The sequence below is a fragment of the Charadrius vociferus genome, unplaced genomic scaffold (assembly GCF_000708025.1).
Source record: "Charadrius vociferus isolate BGI_N301 unplaced genomic scaffold, ASM70802v2 scaffold195, whole genome shotgun sequence".
NCBI classification, from domain to species: Eukaryota; Metazoa; Chordata; class Aves; order Charadriiformes; family Charadriidae; genus Charadrius; species Charadrius vociferus.
Genome location: NW_009648539.1, coordinates 3,557,050 through 3,576,643, shown reverse-complemented (window position 1 = coordinate 3,576,643; position 19,594 = coordinate 3,557,050). Strand labels below are relative to the sequence as shown.

General features: G+C 38.3%; 1 protein-coding gene across 1 annotated transcript in view; it reads right to left on the bottom strand.

Moving 5' to 3' along the window:
* Positions 1-551: 551 nt before the first annotated feature.
* Positions 552-19,594, bottom strand: part of AHRR (aryl-hydrocarbon receptor repressor) — a 71,373-nt gene continuing 52,330 nt past the window's right edge. Inside the window, exons 4-10 of the mRNA XM_009885888.1 lie at positions 11,671-11,760; positions 10,272-10,401; positions 8,680-8,813; positions 7,146-7,345; positions 5,354-5,472; positions 4,255-4,396; positions 552-1,671 (exon numbers count right to left, since the gene is read on the bottom strand). Of these exons, the coding sequence (XP_009884190.1) occupies positions 552-1,671; positions 4,255-4,396; positions 5,354-5,472; positions 7,146-7,345; positions 8,680-8,813; positions 10,272-10,401; positions 11,671-11,760 (1,935 nt within the window). The remainder of the gene's footprint in view (positions 1,672-4,254; positions 4,397-5,353; positions 5,473-7,145; positions 7,346-8,679; positions 8,814-10,271; positions 10,402-11,670; positions 11,761-19,594) is intronic.

The window sequence follows — 19,594 nt, the reverse complement described above, 5'->3', positions numbered from 1 at the left end:
CTCCTTTTAAATTAAGAAGTTGTGTTGGAAAGCCCTTGCCTGTTGCCATTAATTTATGTTGAGATAAAGGAATAGCTGATGCTTCTTATTAGAGTAGCAAAAAAATGAAGATAGAAAACTCCTAAGGTGAACTGGCAACACTGAAGACCATAAACATTTTCTCTTTGAACAGAGGCATCACATCAGCTTGAGAAAAACAAACAGAACAAAGGCGGGAAACAGAAATAGCTAGATCTTGGTAATGAACTGTAGACAAGAGAGGAAAGATGATAAGGACAAATTAGCAGGTGTACCTGTGCAGTGAGTAAGGATTATTTTTCTGTGCCTGAGGTTTTACCTTTCTTTCTTTGCAAAGATCACCAAGAAAAGGGCAGTGGGGGGGTGAAGGGTGTGTGTATCTGTGTCTGGTTTTTCTCACACACAGATGCACACACACACACACTCAAAATCTTTCCACTGGCTTTTAATTTTAGTAACTCATTTAACCCAACTGGAAGAGAATCTACAACTTCTTGCTTTTAACATTATAAATATTCCAAATGTTATAAAATCTATTGTAAAAATGTACATTCAGTGGTTTTATGAGGCACAGGACCTGCTAATGTATTTTCAGGGAAGCTCATGTGTACTCTAATCTGTCCACTGTTGGACAACGGTGGAGAATCCAGAGGCTCACGCTTGATTGCTTGAACCAAGCAGGGGTTTTTAAATTCACATGGCATTTTAAAAACCTCATTACTCTGCTCTTTCTCCTCCCCTGGGCTGGGGCTGTAGAAATGGCCATAGCACGCCATGTGTGGCAGGTCAGGCATGCTTTCCAAACACCCAGAGGAGTTCTGAGGGCAAAATGGGGCCACCTCCTTGCTACGTGAACCCTTGCAAGATCTGTTCAGGTTTAGGTTGTTGGGATGATTTGCTACAATGCATTGCCAGTTATGCGGCGTGTAAAGGCAGTGCCTTGGCTTCTGACAAGGTGAGGCTGGCTCACAGAGGTCCGGTTCTGTTTTGAGGTGCACTCTATTGGGGTAGCTAAACACCTGCCTTCTCACGGAGCCGTTCTCATCCAGCCAGGCTCGGTTTTGGGATGTCAAGTAGTTATCGGCAATGTTTTCAGAATCGGAATCGTATTCCGTTTTGACAGGCATCTCCAAGGGAAAGGCTGCGTCATAGACAGACTCTGAGGATATTAATGGTCTCTGCAATTTCAGATGGTCCGTCGCATAGTTCTCCGCACAACGCTGTTGTACACCCGAGTAAGACTGGCAGCTTTCTGCACTCCCCCAGTGGGAAGGGCAAGTTGATGCTAAATTTAAGACACTTTGGTCTCTGTTGTAGAATGATCCAGCTCTCCTGTTTGAACATGTGTTCATTCGCTGGCTCATAGAACAAGAGCTTGAGTTTCTCAAAGTCCAGCTACTGTTTGTGGTACAGTTGTTTTGAACGCCTAAAACTGATGTGTTAGAACTGAGAGGTTCCTCTTGCATAAAACACTCACCATTTGTATGAGGCTCAAACTTCACTTTTACATTATCTTGTTCATTTTTTACTGCTGTCCAGTTAAGATGCTTCCACTGGCCCAGAGTTTCAATGGCACTGTTATAGGAAAGTCCTTCCAGGTTTCCTTTCAAACTGGCAAAACTGCTTGGTATTTTCAGTTGCTCATCTTCTTCCCTTTCAATAACAGTAGAAAAAAATAAATCAATCAGAGGTTTCTAAATAGGTGTTTTCAAGGATACAAATGGAGTGGCTTGACATACATTACAAATGGTACTTTCTCCTTAACTTAATATGGGACTCTCGCACTCTTGCTCATATACCATTTGCATTTGTTTGAGAGAAGAAGAGTGTGCATGCATCTGGGCATCAATGTGTGCACAACTACCTTTCTGTGGCACTGTTTCATTTAAATTCTGACATGTATTTACTCTTCCATTTCAGGTACACAGTTCACAAAGACCATAAATACTGTAGTACAGTATGGTAACTACATTACACTTTTGTTCTTCCATTAAAATATATCTAAATAATATTTGTGTGCACAAAAATCTAGAGATGAAATGAAAAGAGTATCTTAAATTAAGTGTATTTTGTTAACAAGGAATTATTTGGACACATAAGAACTTTCTGATCAAGGTGATTTGAGGGAGAGCCATGGGGGTCTTATATTTCCTGAATGCAGAGTTAGCTGAGGGGGAATAAAATGCCTGAATTACATGTCTAGAATAGTCACTGGTGTTCATATTTGGTGTAGGTTTGGCTTACATGTCTAACTTAATTCATGTTGTCTTTCATTTTTTATGATGGCCAGTGATTTCATTTTCCATGGCCTCCAGCTGAAGTATCAACATTAACAAAGAGCTCCAGCAGAGAAAGTTGCCTGAGCATTTCCATGTCCCATGCAGCAGTTTTCAGAGCTTGGTGTCCAAATCTGCAGGTTCAGGATTTGTCTGGAATTCACTGATGTGCTGATTCCCGACCAGGCAGGATCAGTGCTATGATACCACCTCCCTCCCTCTCCAAACAAGAAGCAGACGTCTCAGCAAGAAACCAAGTGTGAAAACCAGGAGAGCTAGTAAGGGATTTAGAAGGCTTTTTCTAACTCTCTATTAAGAACTTTTTCCTTGGGTATAGAATCAATGTGCAAATATAGGGTTTTCCAGTAGAGGGAGTCCATGTTGTTACAAAGAGAGAATGTCCCACTGCAATAAATGTACACCAAGAAAAGAGAATATTTTCTCTATTTTTTTTTTCATGAGGTGTTAAATATTTTCAGTCCTCTGCTAAATATTGTTATTGTTATTATTGATAGTCTTGAGATGCAAATGATATGATACAAGTTTGCTGCAGAACTAACTTCTCAGGAAATGGCCTAATTGGGAAGCAACGGACTGAACAAAATGCAATAGTCACAAAAGCTTAGACTCCCAAATGAAGAATTTTACAGTGAAATAGTATCTAGTGAAAATTCTCCAAAAGAATGTATGTTTCCAGGAAGACAGCATACAGAAAAAAAAAAAGTAAAAAAAAAAAAGTAGTAGTAAGCATGAAGTCTGTTGCAGACAAGACATATATGTATGTCTTGAATATAATCTCCAAGGACAACTCTTGTAACACTTCAGTCTGCAAGAACTGTCAAGCACAAAGAAAGGATTTTAACCGCTCAGAGGCTAAAAATGTAACTAAATAAACATCAAAGAGCATGCTTGATTACACAAAAAACAATTCAGAAGTAGACTTGATTACAAGAAACAGCCCCTTTTAATCTGCTTCTTAGTAGAAGTTCATCCCCTCACATAGCAAGATGACGTTTGTGCCTTCCCAGTAAAGGTGAAGAGTTCCACCACCCCCAGGTGGGACCTCCTCTGCTATTCATGCAGATCCTGGGAGATACGCTGCCTGCAAGGGATATCTACTCTAAAAGTTCAAAGACTTCATTTATTTCTTCCACCTGCGAGGCATCCTAAAGGAAAAAAAACAGTGATAACAGGCACATTTTTTCCACGGGGCCAGATGTCCGCTGTGTACACCTCCTGGCCCCTGCTCATTCAGTCCACTCTCTTATCTCTTCCCTCAGACCAGCTTGAAGAGAGAATTTAACAAGACCCACAGGAACCGGAACAGGCAATCCCGTGGGGGAAGGAAGAAAAGCCTATTTGGGGGGAAAGGCTAAAACCCAGCAGAAAGGTCCTCTTTGAATGCAAATCTGTGAGATTAGCTTCCACTCCAAGGCTGAGCCTACAGCCAACTACATGTATCTATCTACAAGCATGCAATGCACATGAGGATCCCTGTTTAGATTATGTTGAACATCCACAACTAAAAATATGAGCTCAACTGTCATCCATAAAGAGAAAAAAAAGCTTAACATAATCAAATATTAAAAAATAGAAAAAACAGGACACTAAATCAGTGAAGAGTTTCAGCTGCGCAGTAAAACAAAACCCCAAAATGCATTTTTGTGCAAGAAAGTAAAAACATGTTAATAATCAAGCATTTTGAAGTATTCTGTTTTAGTAGGTATGTACAGTCAACTTTGGAAGAAATAAAGACTGAAGAAATAAATATTGTTTAGAATTTTAACAGCATTTCATATGATCCAAGACAAAAATGGATTTCCATTTTGTAAGTAAACTAAATCCTTCTCATCCAGCTCTTCTCTTAGGTCACTACAGTCCTTTTAAAGATCTTATACATAAAGAATATATTCACTTTTCTGAAATATAGATTTCTTTTAGTATTGGAAAATATACTTACTTTAACATTTGCTGTTGGGCAAGGACATATTCTGAGCAGCCACTTCGATACAGAAGTTGAGTGTTAGCTTGAACCCAGACCCAATGATCTTCATTTGTTTGTACTTTGACTAGAGAAATGCCATTTTCTCCATTATTCTTTGCTATACAATTTGAAAGAAAAATCTATTTTAATACAAGCAGTATTTAATACTTTTTCTTATCTAAACTACAGGTGAATGTTCACAAGTTTGTTTGCTGCCCTAGAATCATCAGCATAGGAAACTACAAGCTAAAGTATGTTACAAAACCAGGCAAATTACATTTAAAAAATAAAATTTGAAAAGCTTAATAAGGTACTTAAACTGTAACCAAGGATATTTCAATATTATTAATTCATTATAATTTTTTCCTCTCAGTAGCAGCACTATACCAGCAAGAAAACGTTCATAAGAAATGGGGCTACGACAGAGGAATGGTTTTAAAGAAGTTAAAGGTTTCCAGCAGGCATGACATAAGGCTGAGTACAACTCTACTTGGTAAGAAGTTGCCCGTTGGGGTAGACTCACCATCAAAATTTTATCCATGGTAAGTTCTGAAATACAGTATAGATTCTCGTAATATTGGCACAGCAAACACTGGAAAAGCATGAGTCAGAGGTGCAAGCAACTCCGGAGTTTTAAAGACAATATATTCTAATTTTCCTCTGTTTTCTGATCTTTGGGAAAAGCTAGCATTCGTAAAATATTATCCAGTTTTCCTCAGAGAGGGATAGATATGGTCATTTATTACTAAGACTTTCACATAATCTTGTTAAATTCAGTGCTGCCATATTTAGGAAAGCTTACTTTGAGTATTCGTATTTACTATGATTGTTTATATATCTGTAAACTCGGCATCACTGTATTTCTGCCCCCTCCAAAATAGCAGACTAATTCAGTACTGTCTTTTGAGGTGGTCATTTTTTTTTTTTTTTTGCATTTTTTTACAGAAGTGGTTTTAGAGAGCAGAAAAAAATAGATCATTGGGACCAAAACCTGGAAGACCTAACAGGAGAAAAGAAAAGACAAGATTCTTTCTCCATAAACTGTATATAATTCAGAAGTACTTAGCAGGCACACCTTTGATTTGGTTTTCAGCAATCTGTAACACATTAGTGAAAGCTGCACCTTCATGATGACTGTTTCTTCCATATAATTCTGCTGCTTCACACAGACCTGAATTACCTTTGGAACTGGAGCTGTAGAGGACAGAAAAGGTGGAGAATTCCTTGTCAGTGAATGACAACACAGTAAAATCACAAACTCTGAAAGATGTGATCCACAAACCAGGACAAAGCTGTTGACCATTAGCAAAGACTTATGGTTTAAATATATAGTAGCCAACACTAAATAATTATCTTTGTTTCCTGCATCATTAATTTGGTCAAACTAGTGTATGACTGGAATTCTGCATTCAATTAAGAGGAATATTTATGTTTAGGAATATTCTGTTCATGACTTACTATATCTGGAGTAATAAGTTTCAGCTTGAATTGAGACAAACACTGCGTATACTCTCCTCTGCCTATTCAAGGTACATTCAAGGTACATGCATCACACTGACCAGTAATCCAGCAATGCACTTAAGAGTTAGCATGACTTCAATTTGCAATAATGATCATATGATTTGAATTAATTTCTTCCAGTCTTTAGTTAAAAATGCATATTAGGGCTTGGAAAGGGCGCAAAGTCCATAATACTGCTTTACAATTTTTTTGCCTTTATTAAGACCGTCAGAAAAGAAACGACTATATAGATTTGCCCACCGTGCCTGGCCAGCATGGCTTCAGGTCTGAACCAGAGGAAACATTGAAGTTAAACGCCCACTTCATTCTTGTCAAATCCTTGGCCACTGTTCAGTCAGTTAGTAAAACTGATGTAAAGTACCTCTTTTCTAGGAGCTGAATCCTGATCGTCAATTCGTTTCACCTGGCCCACTAAAAACTAACAAGTGGAAATGACTTTCCAGCTCTGTTCCAAAAGCCTGCATGGTATGTTATATCAGCCTTCCAGTAATTTAATTCTTGTCAAAAGGATGTATGTGCTAGAACCACATTACACGCCTGGAGAGTAAATCCACACATACGCAAGCATAGTCTAATTAAAAGCCAAATTATGATGCTGTCAGTCACACTAAAGAGCATTTTGCTTCACACCGATGGACCTCATTGCTGTAAGGTTATATTTAACCAAATAAGGGAAAATATAATCCTAGCCCCAAACATCAACTAAAATTCAATCATAGAAGAGTAACAAAAATAAGTGTTAGGAAGGAAATGAGTCTGAACACAATCTGTCCCAATCTTCTGTGATTGCTACTGAGTGATCAGCCCCAGGCCATTTAATGCAATTGTAGACTTTTGAATTCATAAGCCTTCTGTTGTAAGATAAATACACACACCCAATACATCTCATTTGACTCTATGTGAACAACCACCCGCACGCACATTCAGCTTTCTAAAGTTTTCCTTTTCCTTTGCTTGCTACTGAAATGCCCAAGTCCAAAAAATTGCACTACCAGAAGATACTGAGAATTGAAAACTCTCAGTAAAAATACTTTTTCTTTACCACTTTTACAACTAGTAGAATGACTTATTGTCATGGTAACTTCTGAAGGTTAGGAAGATAACCTAACTTCCCAGTTTTTACATAAAATTATATATAAGGTAATATAACTCTTAATGTGCATTATACATAAAGTGAAATATATCATATTATATTACACCATTATATCAAAATAAATTATTCACTTTTCTAAGAAAGAGCTTTAAAATGAAGAGTAATTTAGCCTAATTTGTGCTTTTTACATTCTTAATAAACACAAAGCCCATAGTATACTTTACTAACTGCTAAAAGATTAATTTGAAAATACTTTGTATTCACTGCTGCTGCATCGTCAGCCTTGTGTTTTGCTTTCACAAGCAGGCTTTTCATCTTCATCTCTGTCATGGTAGGGAGCAGAAGTGGTACCACTATGCAGAATAAAGAGAGCTGTGGTGGTAATACTGTCCCTGATGAGGACTTCTTCCTTTGTCCAAAAAGAAACTTTAGTTTGCCTTGGAACTGCATTGTCTGTTATAAAAAAAAAACCAATAGAATTATGTTAAGTGTTTAGTATATAAACATTAAAAATGCAAATATGACCTAGGACCATGTTGTTTAACATCAAAACCAGTTTTGAAACAGGGAGAAAAACCAGGAATTTCATTATTTTCATACAATTTAAACCATGCCATTTCAGAGGCGTGGTGAGTGGAGGTACTATCAACAGTAAAATGAGACATTTGAGGCTGGTTTGGGTTTTTTTTTTCTCTCCTGTGTACTTAAAGCAGTAGTTCTGCGTTGTGTTCTGTTAGGTGAGATGGGCAGCGTATGGTGGTGAAAACAGCTGTTTCCTCTATGCCTGACTCTGATGCTGGCTCTATATTTTTCCATGCTCTGTTCTCTCCAGTGAAATGGTTCCTGAGTTTCTTTCCTCTTGCCCTGCACTTTCTCTAGGAAGTGGCACAACCCAAGGGCTCTGCAAAGAGACGCCAAGGGAGAGGATATGCCCAAGATAGCCAGATGCAAAGTACATTGCTTGGAAGGAACTATCCATCCCTGCCCCAAATCTCCACGTAATGAGAAGACAGGGATCGAGTTCATAGCAAGCTGCTGCCTCTGAGTGAAAAAATTACCTACCACAAAATGACCAGAGAAAAATCAGTCCATTTGAGTTGGGCATTTTCCAGAGCTACAAGATTAAAACAGGGATGTAGAAATGACTAACTGGTACTGCTGTTCAGACCCATGGTCTTCCAGCAAATGAGCATCTGAGACAGAAGTTGCATTTCTGTCTCGTGCTGATCCTCTCATTTTCTTTGCACACACCATACTTTGTCATAAGAAGAAAGAGCATTGGTCTGTACTAAGCTAATGGGGAAGTGATTTCTAGAAACGAGCCACTCCTAGTAAGGATATTTGAGGAGTGTGTGAGAGACTTTCTCATTCTGGTTTTTATTATTAAAGGACCCTTTACCAAAGGGGAAAATGGATGATTATTATTCCTGTTTCTTAAAGCAAATACTTTGTGCTTAAATGTTAGTTGTTGAAACTCAGGCTTGCCGCCCTTGTGCTAGACCCAATACAAATCGAGGACAGATGTTGTCCAAAAGAGCTTAAAACATAAAAGTTTCTAGATTTTTTCAGTTTCAAATCTTTCAACCTTCTTCTCTCCCATCACTCATTATACATATTAATAAATGTGTTTAGGTATTTCTCGTTAGTGCACAGCAAATGAAAAGTGTATCCTGTCCATGGTTCTCCACGATGTTTATGTTCAGTATTTATGTTGAAATATTTTTCATATGAAGTAATTAAAATCTAGTAAGTCATGACTACAGTTCTCTAAGTGAAATTATACTTACAAGGAAGCCAGAAGTACTGTCCAACAAGCAGCGAACTCGGCAGATGAAACAACGAGTTAAGAAGGAAGAATAATCTGTTGTCGTGCTGTCGTTCTCTTGTGCTTTAAACAATTTACTGAGAATATATTCTTCTCCTAGGAACAACAGTGGAGGCAATATATATCAGATCACACAAAGAAAGAATTAAAATGTTCTGTAGCCAATTGAAGAAGCTGTTACGGAAAACACTAAAAATTACTTTATGGAAGGGCAAATATTAAATTGTGTCATGTATAGGTACATCTGCACATGCTCTACCAAAAGAAAAAAGAAGAGCTCTACAATGGGATTCAGGTGATTTTGTTCAGAAACTTTGACTTTTTTATTTCCTGAGTTTTGGTGATTTTTAATGATGCAAAGCAGGGTAACAGATGTTGCTGGGTTTGAGTTCAGAGATCCCAGAAAATACAGTAGAAAAAGGAACAAAATAAGGAAAAACGCTAATGCAAGAAAAAAGCAAACAAATGAACAGTGGCTAATTAGCTAATGTTCAGCTGTTGCCTCCTTGATTTTTAGTGAAGAATTTTCCAGTTTTGGACTACAAGTGCATAGCTTGTGAAACACTTATTTCCCAAAAGACACAAGTATTTGTGCATAAGTATGAACTCAGGAACTAAAATTCTCCACTGTATATATTAGGACAAAAATTGCAAATGTTTGTAACTTTTAATAGTTTGAAATATTCATGCACATTGTTTTGTTTTCTGCATACTTCCTCCAAAGTCTTGCAAAGTTCCTCAGATATCTTTAAGACTCTTGCAAAACACAGAAACTGCAAGAAGTTCTACGAAAGTTTCGTGACTGTGTTCCTGAGGACTTCATAAAGGCTGCTGAAGGGTTCCTCGCAATTTTCTCCCCACCATTCTGGAGAATGTGCTTCCTCAATTTCTTTCCTCAGTTACTTCCTCACCTTCTGGTGAAATGCATACATTTTGCTGGGATCAATAATTCTTTATAAAGTTCACAATTTCCACCCCATTGTATTTTCTGTAGTCATGATTTCAGCTTAAGACCTTATGTGGGAGGAACCTTAAGAACACGTATGCACCGGCCATCCTAGGAAATACAGCCTCAGAGGAAAAAAGGCATCGCTAAACGTACTAGTTCTTCTGAAAAACCCTATCTGCATAACTTTGCTTGGGAAAACTAATGGGAAAAGTGATGTGGCTGCTGTGGTACTGTACAGAAATGTCTTGTGGGTTTGTTGGGGTTTTTTTTTTGCATTAATGAGAGAAATACTAATGTCCTGATCAGTATGGACAAAAGGTTGGTAGGATGAACAATGTGCTTTTCATTCTGCATAGAATATCTGCAGGTACATTAGTCACAGAAAAATAAAGGAAACATCAACTGTCTAACCTCAATATCACACACTACCTTAGAAATGTCAAGGATCAGGAAGAAATACCATTTATGGGATGAAAACATTATAAATGGCCACTATGCAGCTTTCCAGTGAAGACTTGACATGGAACAGGCATGGGAGTAGGTGGAGTGCAATTCTAACTTTATACAGTGGTGCCTATGTTTCCAATCAATGTATACAATCCCACCTGTTTCTGTCTGTAGTTGCTGTCCAGACAACATCTGGGGAGGATTCATGGCCCAATGCAGTTGTCTACAGAAATCCTGGCGATCATCCACATGAATGTAATCGTATATGTTTTGGTGCATTACATCAGTCTGGAACAATTACAACAAGAAATGTTTCATTTGTAAGTGTAGTGGGGCAGGCACTTATCTTTAGGTTGATACTTTCCTTAAAATAATGACTGGTGTAAGATACCTTCAGAGCAAAGATTGATTGAGGAGAGTTGTTTCAGAGGCCCCTGCTTTTCACATCTGCTTTTTGACTTCACATCCTAAGATCTGTTCTTTTTATTCTGAAGTCTTCTGTGCATATGCGAACATGAGTCATAGAAAAGTCCAACTGGCAGCCAGTGACTAGTGGCATCCCCCAGGGACTGATGCTGGGACCAACCCTGTTTACTTTCTTGATTAGTGAATGATGGGATAGAGTGCACTCTCAGCAGGTTTGCAGAGGGTACCAACTGGGGAGAGCAGGACAGCTACTCAGACCTTGACAGGCTGTAAAAATGGGCTGACAGGAACCTCAGGAAGTTCAACAAAGGCAAAGTTCTCTCTAACTTTGGGTACTCCAGGAAAGAAAGATATTAATATACTGAAGTGAGCCCAGGAGAGTGCTACCAAGACACTTAGGAGGGCTGGAGCACATGACATGTCAGGAGAGGAGAGAAGAACAGGGTTTGTTTAACATTAAGAAGAGAAAACTTCAGGAAGAACTTACTACTGTCTACATCAACTGAATATGCAGGTGTAGAGAAGTTAAAGCGCGACCCTTCTCAGAAGAACAAAGTGGGAGGACAAGAAGCAACAGACACAAGTTACAACATGGGAAACTGGGACTTGATATAAGTGAAGAAAATTTACAGTCAGGGTGGTTAAACACTGGAACACATCTTCCAGAGCGGTCATAGAAACTCAAAACTTGACCAGATCAACCTACTGTAGCTGGGTCTACTTTGAGCAGGCAGTTGGACTAGATGACCTCCAGAGGTCCTTTCCAACTACATGGTTCTGTTATTCTGTGACTGTACAATGTATTTATTATATACAGGCAACTGAAATTGAAAGGCAACTTTTAGCTAAGTCTTATTTTTATAATGGATCATGTTTCTGTTAACAAAAGCTTTACAAAAGGGACAACATTACAAGGAATTCATCTTCACCTGTCAGATCACCAAAAAAAAAGAAAGAAAATTAATCTGAACTGGCATAGTAAAATAACTTAATTTCAGTAACAGTGTATGTCTAATCAGCACTAGAAGGATAAGGTGAAACATTTTAGAAAGCCAGTTAGCAGAAGTGACTACAAGAAAGTCATTACAATGACAGTGACTAAGTATTGTAAATGTTTGTTAATATATTTACCTGATGAAACCCTAGATAGTCCACAATTGTTGATGACGCATAAAATATCATTCCATCTGCACTCACCACCAACGCAAAACCATTCAGTGACTAAAGAAGAGAAAATAAAATAATTAAAAAGATAATCAGAAAGTAAAGAGAAAAATGGGTATAAAATGTAATAATTTTAAGAATATTCTAGATATGAAAAAAATCACTGCAAAAATTTGGACATCAAATTTTTGCAGAAAAGTCTTTTTTTCCTAGCATGAAAAATGAATAACAATCTGGAACATGCTTTTTTCCTTTTTTAAAAAAGTTAGGATAGCTAATTGCAGTGTGACTACCATATTACATTACTAGTTTATTATCTACTTGAAATTTTATTTTGTTGTTAATTCATATAATTAAAAGTTTAATAGCAAGTGTCAACTACTTCTTTTTGCTTTTAAGTTAAAACATTACATTCTATAATAATTGCTTTGAATTTATATGCATTGATACATATAGGTAATATAATAATCTCCAAGAAGACAATTAAATATATGTACTGTTGTAGCTATGACTTTAAAACTGGACATGTATTTTAAAGTATGGCTACTTTCTTCAGCTTCTGTAAAAATACATACATAACATAACTGAATAAATGCAATGAATAGAAAAGTAGGCAATAAATATTTCACTGATATAGACCAATGTTTAGTCTAGAAAAAAGCTAAATTAATCCTCATATATGCAGTGATGCAAGGAAAGCAACCAGAGAAATCCAAAAATAAAAGTAAGGATTAAATGAACTACATGACGTAAACATTAAGATCCATCATGCTGCGCGCAGACTGACTAATTTTGCCTCTCTTCCCTTGATAAATAACGTATCTTCACTCCAGCGGGCTTGCATTCCAAGGTAGTTTAGATGATCCTTTCATGTGACAGTTTTGAGGTCTTTTGAGATTACAGTTCAAATAGCTGCTGATGAAATACTGCTATAATATTATTATCCTTCACCTTTCTCTCTATTTACTGTTGTAGCGATGTGCCTATTAATCCTGAGTTAATCCTGAAGCACAATGAGGGCAGATTTTCAATTGCTCAGTAACCAGATACACTGACATATTTTTGTGAGCTTGGTTCTCTTTTCGGTTCCTAAATAAGGACCAGATTTCCAAGACTGCTTGAAGCCTGTTCCCACTGTGACAATGGTGGGCAGAATTTCAAGAGTTCAGTGCACAATAGTCCGACCTCCTCAGAAGATGTGGCCCCAATCATAAATGTGGAGCACCTTTGGAAATGTGGCCTAGAGTGACCATACATAGCCAGGGGCTCTGCACCTCAAAGAACCTGTGAAATGGTGACTAGAGAAATCGAGGGGAGAGACTGCAATGGCTCACCTACGTTTGGAAAGAGCTGTAGCAGCAACTGATTCAATCAAGTCAATGCTAACCATGAGTCATTGCTAAGAATAGTTAATGGCAAACCGTGTTCAGCTCCAGGTTGACTGCATAGATATAGATCCTTTCCAGAACAAGCATTATCTCTGCCTAGTTGGGTTTGTGTTGAACACTAGTTATCCCTGTCGACTCTTCAAGCACAAGGTGTTGCTGGACTGGTGCTATTTTCTGCTTTAAATAATGCCCAAATTCATCCCAGCACCTCACCAACCAGAAGACAATGTGTCAAGATTTCTACATCTTCACATCTGTGCTTTTCACTGCACTGAGAGAAGCCTCCATAGATGGTACCTGTCATATCCATTTCCATTGTCAAGTGGAGACAAGAAAGCATTTTTGGCATCTTGTCTCTTTGGACTCATCTTCACAGCAATGAAACCATCAGCGATGTGATGTTAGGAATTTTATTACATTTTGAACATCTGGCAGGCCTTTTAATTTGAACAGACTAAAAATTTCCACAAAGATAACCACAGGACATTTAAGGGAGCTCCTTCATGCGGATGTCTGTAGCTGTTACAGTGCACGTTCCAAAAGACCTCCAGTCCTGCCCGTGCAGCCAGGGCAAGTAGAAATTAAGAACGTTAAAGAAATGTTCTTCACCTATGCAAATTAATGCACCAAGTCCTTTCTGGGAAATCTTAGAAAATGACTACAAGATCTGAATATAATCAAAGAATCTCACATGGTATCATGCTGAACATCCTTTAAATGTGCCTTCCGTTGTCTTGCAGGCCAAATGGAGTTTTTCAGCCCCTGTAGGAAATAGATGGCAGAACACCTGCCTTTGCCAAGGGTTGTTTTTATGAATCGAAAAATAAATACTCCTATTCGAAAATGAATCTTCTTATCCAGCATATGGATACATACTCTTTAGGCCCAGATGTGTACCCTAAGAGATCAGTCTCTACCTTTAAGATGTAACACTTTCTCCCCTACAGTGGAAGACAGACAGCTTTTTCTTTATGCAAGTTTGTCTTTCACAAAGCCAGAGTTGGGCTGGACCAGGTGCAGCAGTTTGTAAAAGCTGGAAGGGGAAATGGGACCATGTGTATTTCTAAGAGTTCAGACCAGTGGCCTGGCAACTACATCTGTGAGGTTGGAGGAGATATTAAGGGTGGGAGAGAGCAAGAAGAAAGAAGTGGAGAAAAAGTTCAAGGAGCCATGTGTTTAACTTAAGCCCAAAACGAGTATGAGTTTGAGGGGGCTGTGTAAATGAAGAGAATTACAAACCTCTCCCGCTTTGTTTTTGTTTTGTTCTCAAAATGCTGATGTCCTTTTCTGAGTTAAGATGTCTTAAGTAAGAATTGCCTGGTTTTCATGACCCCAAACACAGACATCAGATGCTCTGCCCTGCAGGCAGGGAAAGCAAAACCCATTTCGATGCAACAACTTCTATGGAGCCACATGAAGCTCTTGAGGATTAACACAAATTCTGAGTGTCCAAACCTCATTTTAGCTGGGAAACCTGCTGCTTTGACCACACTAAGAAGAGACGAGCTGGACATGGAGTAGAACTTCATAACCAGTGAGTCTTACTCATGACTGGAAATTTTTGTTTTTGCTGTATTACCCCGAAGTGCAGTTCGGTGTGAAACCTGACATGTGTAGCACAGAGGACTCTGAATAGAGTCAGAGTTGGGCTGTGATTTATACTCTTCTTACCTACTGACCACAGCTGGGGAAAGGAGGAGGGTGTTTGCTAGCACAGGTCCGGTACCCTAGATGAGGGTAATAGTGATTGCAAATTAGTAGGAAAAGACCTCTTCTGACCTCTCAGATAAATCTCTCAGGTATCATATACAACTCCATACTCAAGCCCTTTACAGTAACACTGCACAGAGATTTTCTGTTATTCTGGCCAGAATCCTAGTGATTTGTTAGACTGAGTGGAAGAGACAGACAGCTTCAGTCCATGAGAGCGAACAAAAACTATTCCCAGCTTTTTTGGTCTGAGTTACTGAGTCTCACAGTAAACAGGAGAACAAAGTATATGGCTCCACTTAACGATTTTAAAACATTCTCGGTTACTGAAATAAAATTCTCAGCGATAGCTTTCTCTCATTCCCAGTGAACAGGAGGCTGCACTGGTGCGCTGTGTCAGAACCACAGCGGCCATCTGCCTGGGTTATCAATAACCTGGGGGAAGGAAAAGGGAGAGAGGGCACGGACCAGCCTTATACTCATGCAGTTTGCACTCCCTAATGTAGGCACGTGTCTGCCCAAAACACAGAGGACAGCACAGAGAAGTAAAGGCAGCTCTCCTCGTTTCACTTTATTCTTTTCAGTAGAAATAATGGAAAGCCTAAAATAGGGCTCTTGGATTTAGAGGAGGAAATAACCCACCTCCGCGGCTCAATGTTGATGTTATTTGTTTCATGTACAACTGGTGTGTTTTAATCGACAAGATCCATTTGCATCCTATCACAATTTTTAGCAATTTGCATATACTTATACAAGCACCCAGGGACACAGTGACATATAGAGACACACACAGATATTAGCGTGGACATTAGAACTTTTGCAACAAAAAACAACTAAGTTCAAATCTGCAAAAAATACATGGTTGTAAACTGCCATTTGGTAAACCATATGGATTCAATGACAGATGGAATTTCTAATCCAGGATAATAGCTGAAACATGTGAGACTGACTTAAGTATGTATTGTGAACATTTGTTTGTTTGTATTTGGCTTTTTGAAAACACTTACATGAGTTTTCTACATTGTACTTAAAAAATGAAATTGTGGGTTTTTTTCCCAAATGGAAAAAAAAATTAAAAAAAGAGCTTGGCACCAGACAGGGGCCTGTGTTCTTTTGAAAAAAACATGTACATCCAATTATGTACTCACGAAAAGCTGCACCTGCTACTGAAGCAAAAAACAATTAATCTGTCAGTTCAAAGAAAGTACAACATTATTCTGGTGCCCGCAGTAGCTGTGAGATGAAAGTTATCAGTTCCTTCCATTAAAAAGTTTTTGAAACATTATTAGTCAAGAGGTTCTCTTTGGGAATGAAGGCAAATATTTTGAGGAAGATAGGACTTCCTTTGGCAAGAACCTTTATATATCCTGATTTTTTTTTTTTTCTGGTCCCACAGCAGAAAATCAGCCAGCAAATACTTCAAAGATATTTTGGTCAAGGTCATGGCATAGTAAAAATAAGGGGGGGGCAGGGGGAAAGAACAAGTTCCAAGCCACATTTCTCTTATTACTCTTCCTTGAAATAAAGGAAAATTCACTAGCATTAGGTCTCCAGAGACCGTGTTACTATGGTTACTAAAGTACAACAGTCAAGGCCTGCAGCCATGCCTTGCTTTGAACAGATTTTCAAGTCACGCAACTTGGGTACTAAATTTCCAGGGTCAGTTGGCTCACAGTTTATCTGGAACAGCTTCATTTAATAGTGGATCGCTGGGTTTTTGCATCCTATGTGGGATGGGGCCATTTTCTGGTGATCTAAATAAGTAGCTATTTAAAAACTCTGGAAATGATATTCTCGTTCTTGTCTTATGCATATTAGGAGGAAAATGCAGACAGTTAATGTGTCTTCTGTCTTTAACTGTATTGTTTAGTGAATCAGTATTTCTTTCCACTGGTGTTTTTAGGACTCATAATTGCCCTTCTCAAAAATCCCTCTGGAATCCCTGAGGTTCTCTTTGTAAACCAAAAAAAAAAAAAAAAAAAAAAAAAAGAAACTCTTACAGAACCTTGAATAAAACCCTACATAAAAGACTATTCAGAAATACCGTATCTGGTGACATCAGAATATGGCCTGTGCTCAACAAGTACAGTATCTCTTAGCCCTCCGGACTCTTATGTATTTTGCTGGTATCTACAAAGCAACTTCAAAAGGAATATTTCTGTGAGTAAGCACTATTTCGTGCAAAGAGGGAGTGGCAGAATTGGTTTTAGCATTCAGTTTTGATCAAAGGCTTGTGTGTAGTGCTTCATTTTCAGGCAAAAGAAACAAAACAGAAGACGAATTTTCATCATTTGAGCCAGGGGAGGAAGTAAATCCTACAGGCTGAAGCCTACAGCCATGGGTTTATATGGGAAGCCTTTGGGAGGGAAAGTGTTCGATCTAGTTGATTGGCTTTCATAGCAGAAATATTTCTTTTCAAATACAAAGACATACATGCATACAACCGTTATGGCCCTTTCACTCTTCTTGTCTTCCCAGATAAAATGAAGTTCACGTTCCTGCCTATCTCCTTGAGCCTGGATGTCACTTCAGGCTCCTTATAGAGGGCATGGAAATTCAGCATCTAGTGCCGTGCTTCCCAGAGCAAGGCCTGGCAAAATTTTCAAAGATCATTCATGTTGCCAGAAGAATTTGAGCCCTGGCCCTCCCACTTACTGTTGGAAGGAACAGCTGTGCCATCTGAAAGGCATGGATGATTATGAGCCATTCAGCTGGTGAAATTTCTCGTTATTCCATTTTTCAATATCCCATCACTTCCACCAAGGAATTAGGGGGACTTTGGAGATACTTGTTTATATGTGTGTCTTCAGTCTAACAAGAGAGCTGTGGCTCGTCAAGAGGCAGCAGGCAAAACTGGCCTCCTGGAAATCAGTTAGGAAAATGTAAGTCATTCAGCTCTGGTAATTGTGAGCTATAAACTTTCAAGAAAACATAGTAGTTCCCTGGAGGGTGAGAGTGTAATGTGTGCACACATGTAAACGCATTTTAAACCACGGTGATGTTGTTTTTTATATGCTTGATATGTAACAAGTATTGGACACAACTAAGAACAGCTTTGCCTTTAAAGTTGTTTTGATTGCGTGATGCAAAATTGTAAATGTAGTTTTTCTTCCCTTATACTTTCCTTCCAAGCTTAGCTTTTGTAACAAAGTTTGCTCGGTCTGTGTCAAGTCCTTGGGGTGGGGCCTTTCTTCTTTACTATGTGCATGAACCGCTGCCCTCCGATGAGCCCAGCGCCTCAAAACTAACCGCTCTGCCCAAGATGGTACTGAGAAAGAAGAGCTGAAGCATCATTTGACTTTGTGTGTGCAGAAAGTTGATGAGGTGCACTCTAGAAAGAGATATGTCCCAATTGAATCCCATTGTTTTCACAAGTACTAAACACTGGAAATGGGAATACAGACGGTGCTTCCAGAGCAGAGCAGTACTAACGACTGATAGCTTAAAGACAGGTTAGGGAAGGTTTTGGTGCTGCAAAAGTGAATTCATGGGTGACACCAAACACCTCAGCACAAATTTGTTATATGGCATGTTTGTTTAGAATCAATTATTAACACCAACAATGCTTACTATTGATGGCAATGTTTGCTGGATTTTTTCACGTCTGATTGTAAAAAATCCATGGTTCTTTCTTTGCCTTACTGATTAGGGTTTCATATGGGAAGTGAGTGTATGAATACTACCTGAGATTAATGGACTTTATACAAGTACTGGAGACTAGTAATCTAAAGAAGAATAATATTCAAATCATTAATTCTAAAATTGTCAGAAAAAAGCACATTTTATTTATTAATAGATGTATCATGATTACTGGATATGCTAGTGAGTACTCAGATGAGTAACGTGTCATTTACCTTAGGAATTATCATGAAAGGATACTAAAGTATGACATAATCTTGTGTATCCTTTCCTTTAGCCTCCTCATTAATCGTGATGTTGAGTTTAAAATTGTGCTCCACCAGTAATGGAACCCTACTGTCAATGCTCTTTCACAAATACTATGCCCTGGACTACACTTGGAAATAGAAACAATCTTTATATTGATTTATGCAGTTTCTCATTTCACTTCCTCAAAAGCAGATGTTGTGTTCACAGATGGAAGCAAAGCTGGGGCAATATCGTATCTTCAGTGCAAGTTCAGCCCTTCATTCTTTCGGAGTTCTGCAGCTGCTCTGGGCTTTTCAGTCTCCTCTTCAACAATTTCAATATAGAAAATGCAAGCCTGATTAATTCCATTTGAGAAGACTCAAAATGAAGCATTAATTGCTCACTACTCTGCACTTGTAATAACAAATTTAGTTAGGTAGCCTTTGCAATAACAAATGTAGTAAGATTACCCATTATCTTCCACAGAAATAACGCACTGAAAAGAGTCTCGAGTAATATTTATCCAACATGTTGGACAATTAGACATATGTAAGTACCAAATGTCTGGAATTTTTTTTTTTACAGTGTTATTTACATGTAAGTGCATCAAGTCCTGAAGAGAAGAAGCCGTCATAATATTCCATTCACAGCTGACTTTTATTTGTACTTGCAAACTGTTAACAAGCGTGAATGGCAGACATCTCTTGCTGTAAAGACTCAAAACCTAAAAGGCACAATGTTGCAGCCTATATACTGTAAACAGAATGTGATGTCCTAATTTCAGAGCACTATTTTTCTGTGTATTTAGCACTATATATCACATTCTCTAACACATAACTATTTCAGGGGGTGGGGAGAAGAGCAAAACAATCTGGTTTTCACATTCTGTTCAATAACGTATGCTAAACCAGCTTTTTAAACACCAT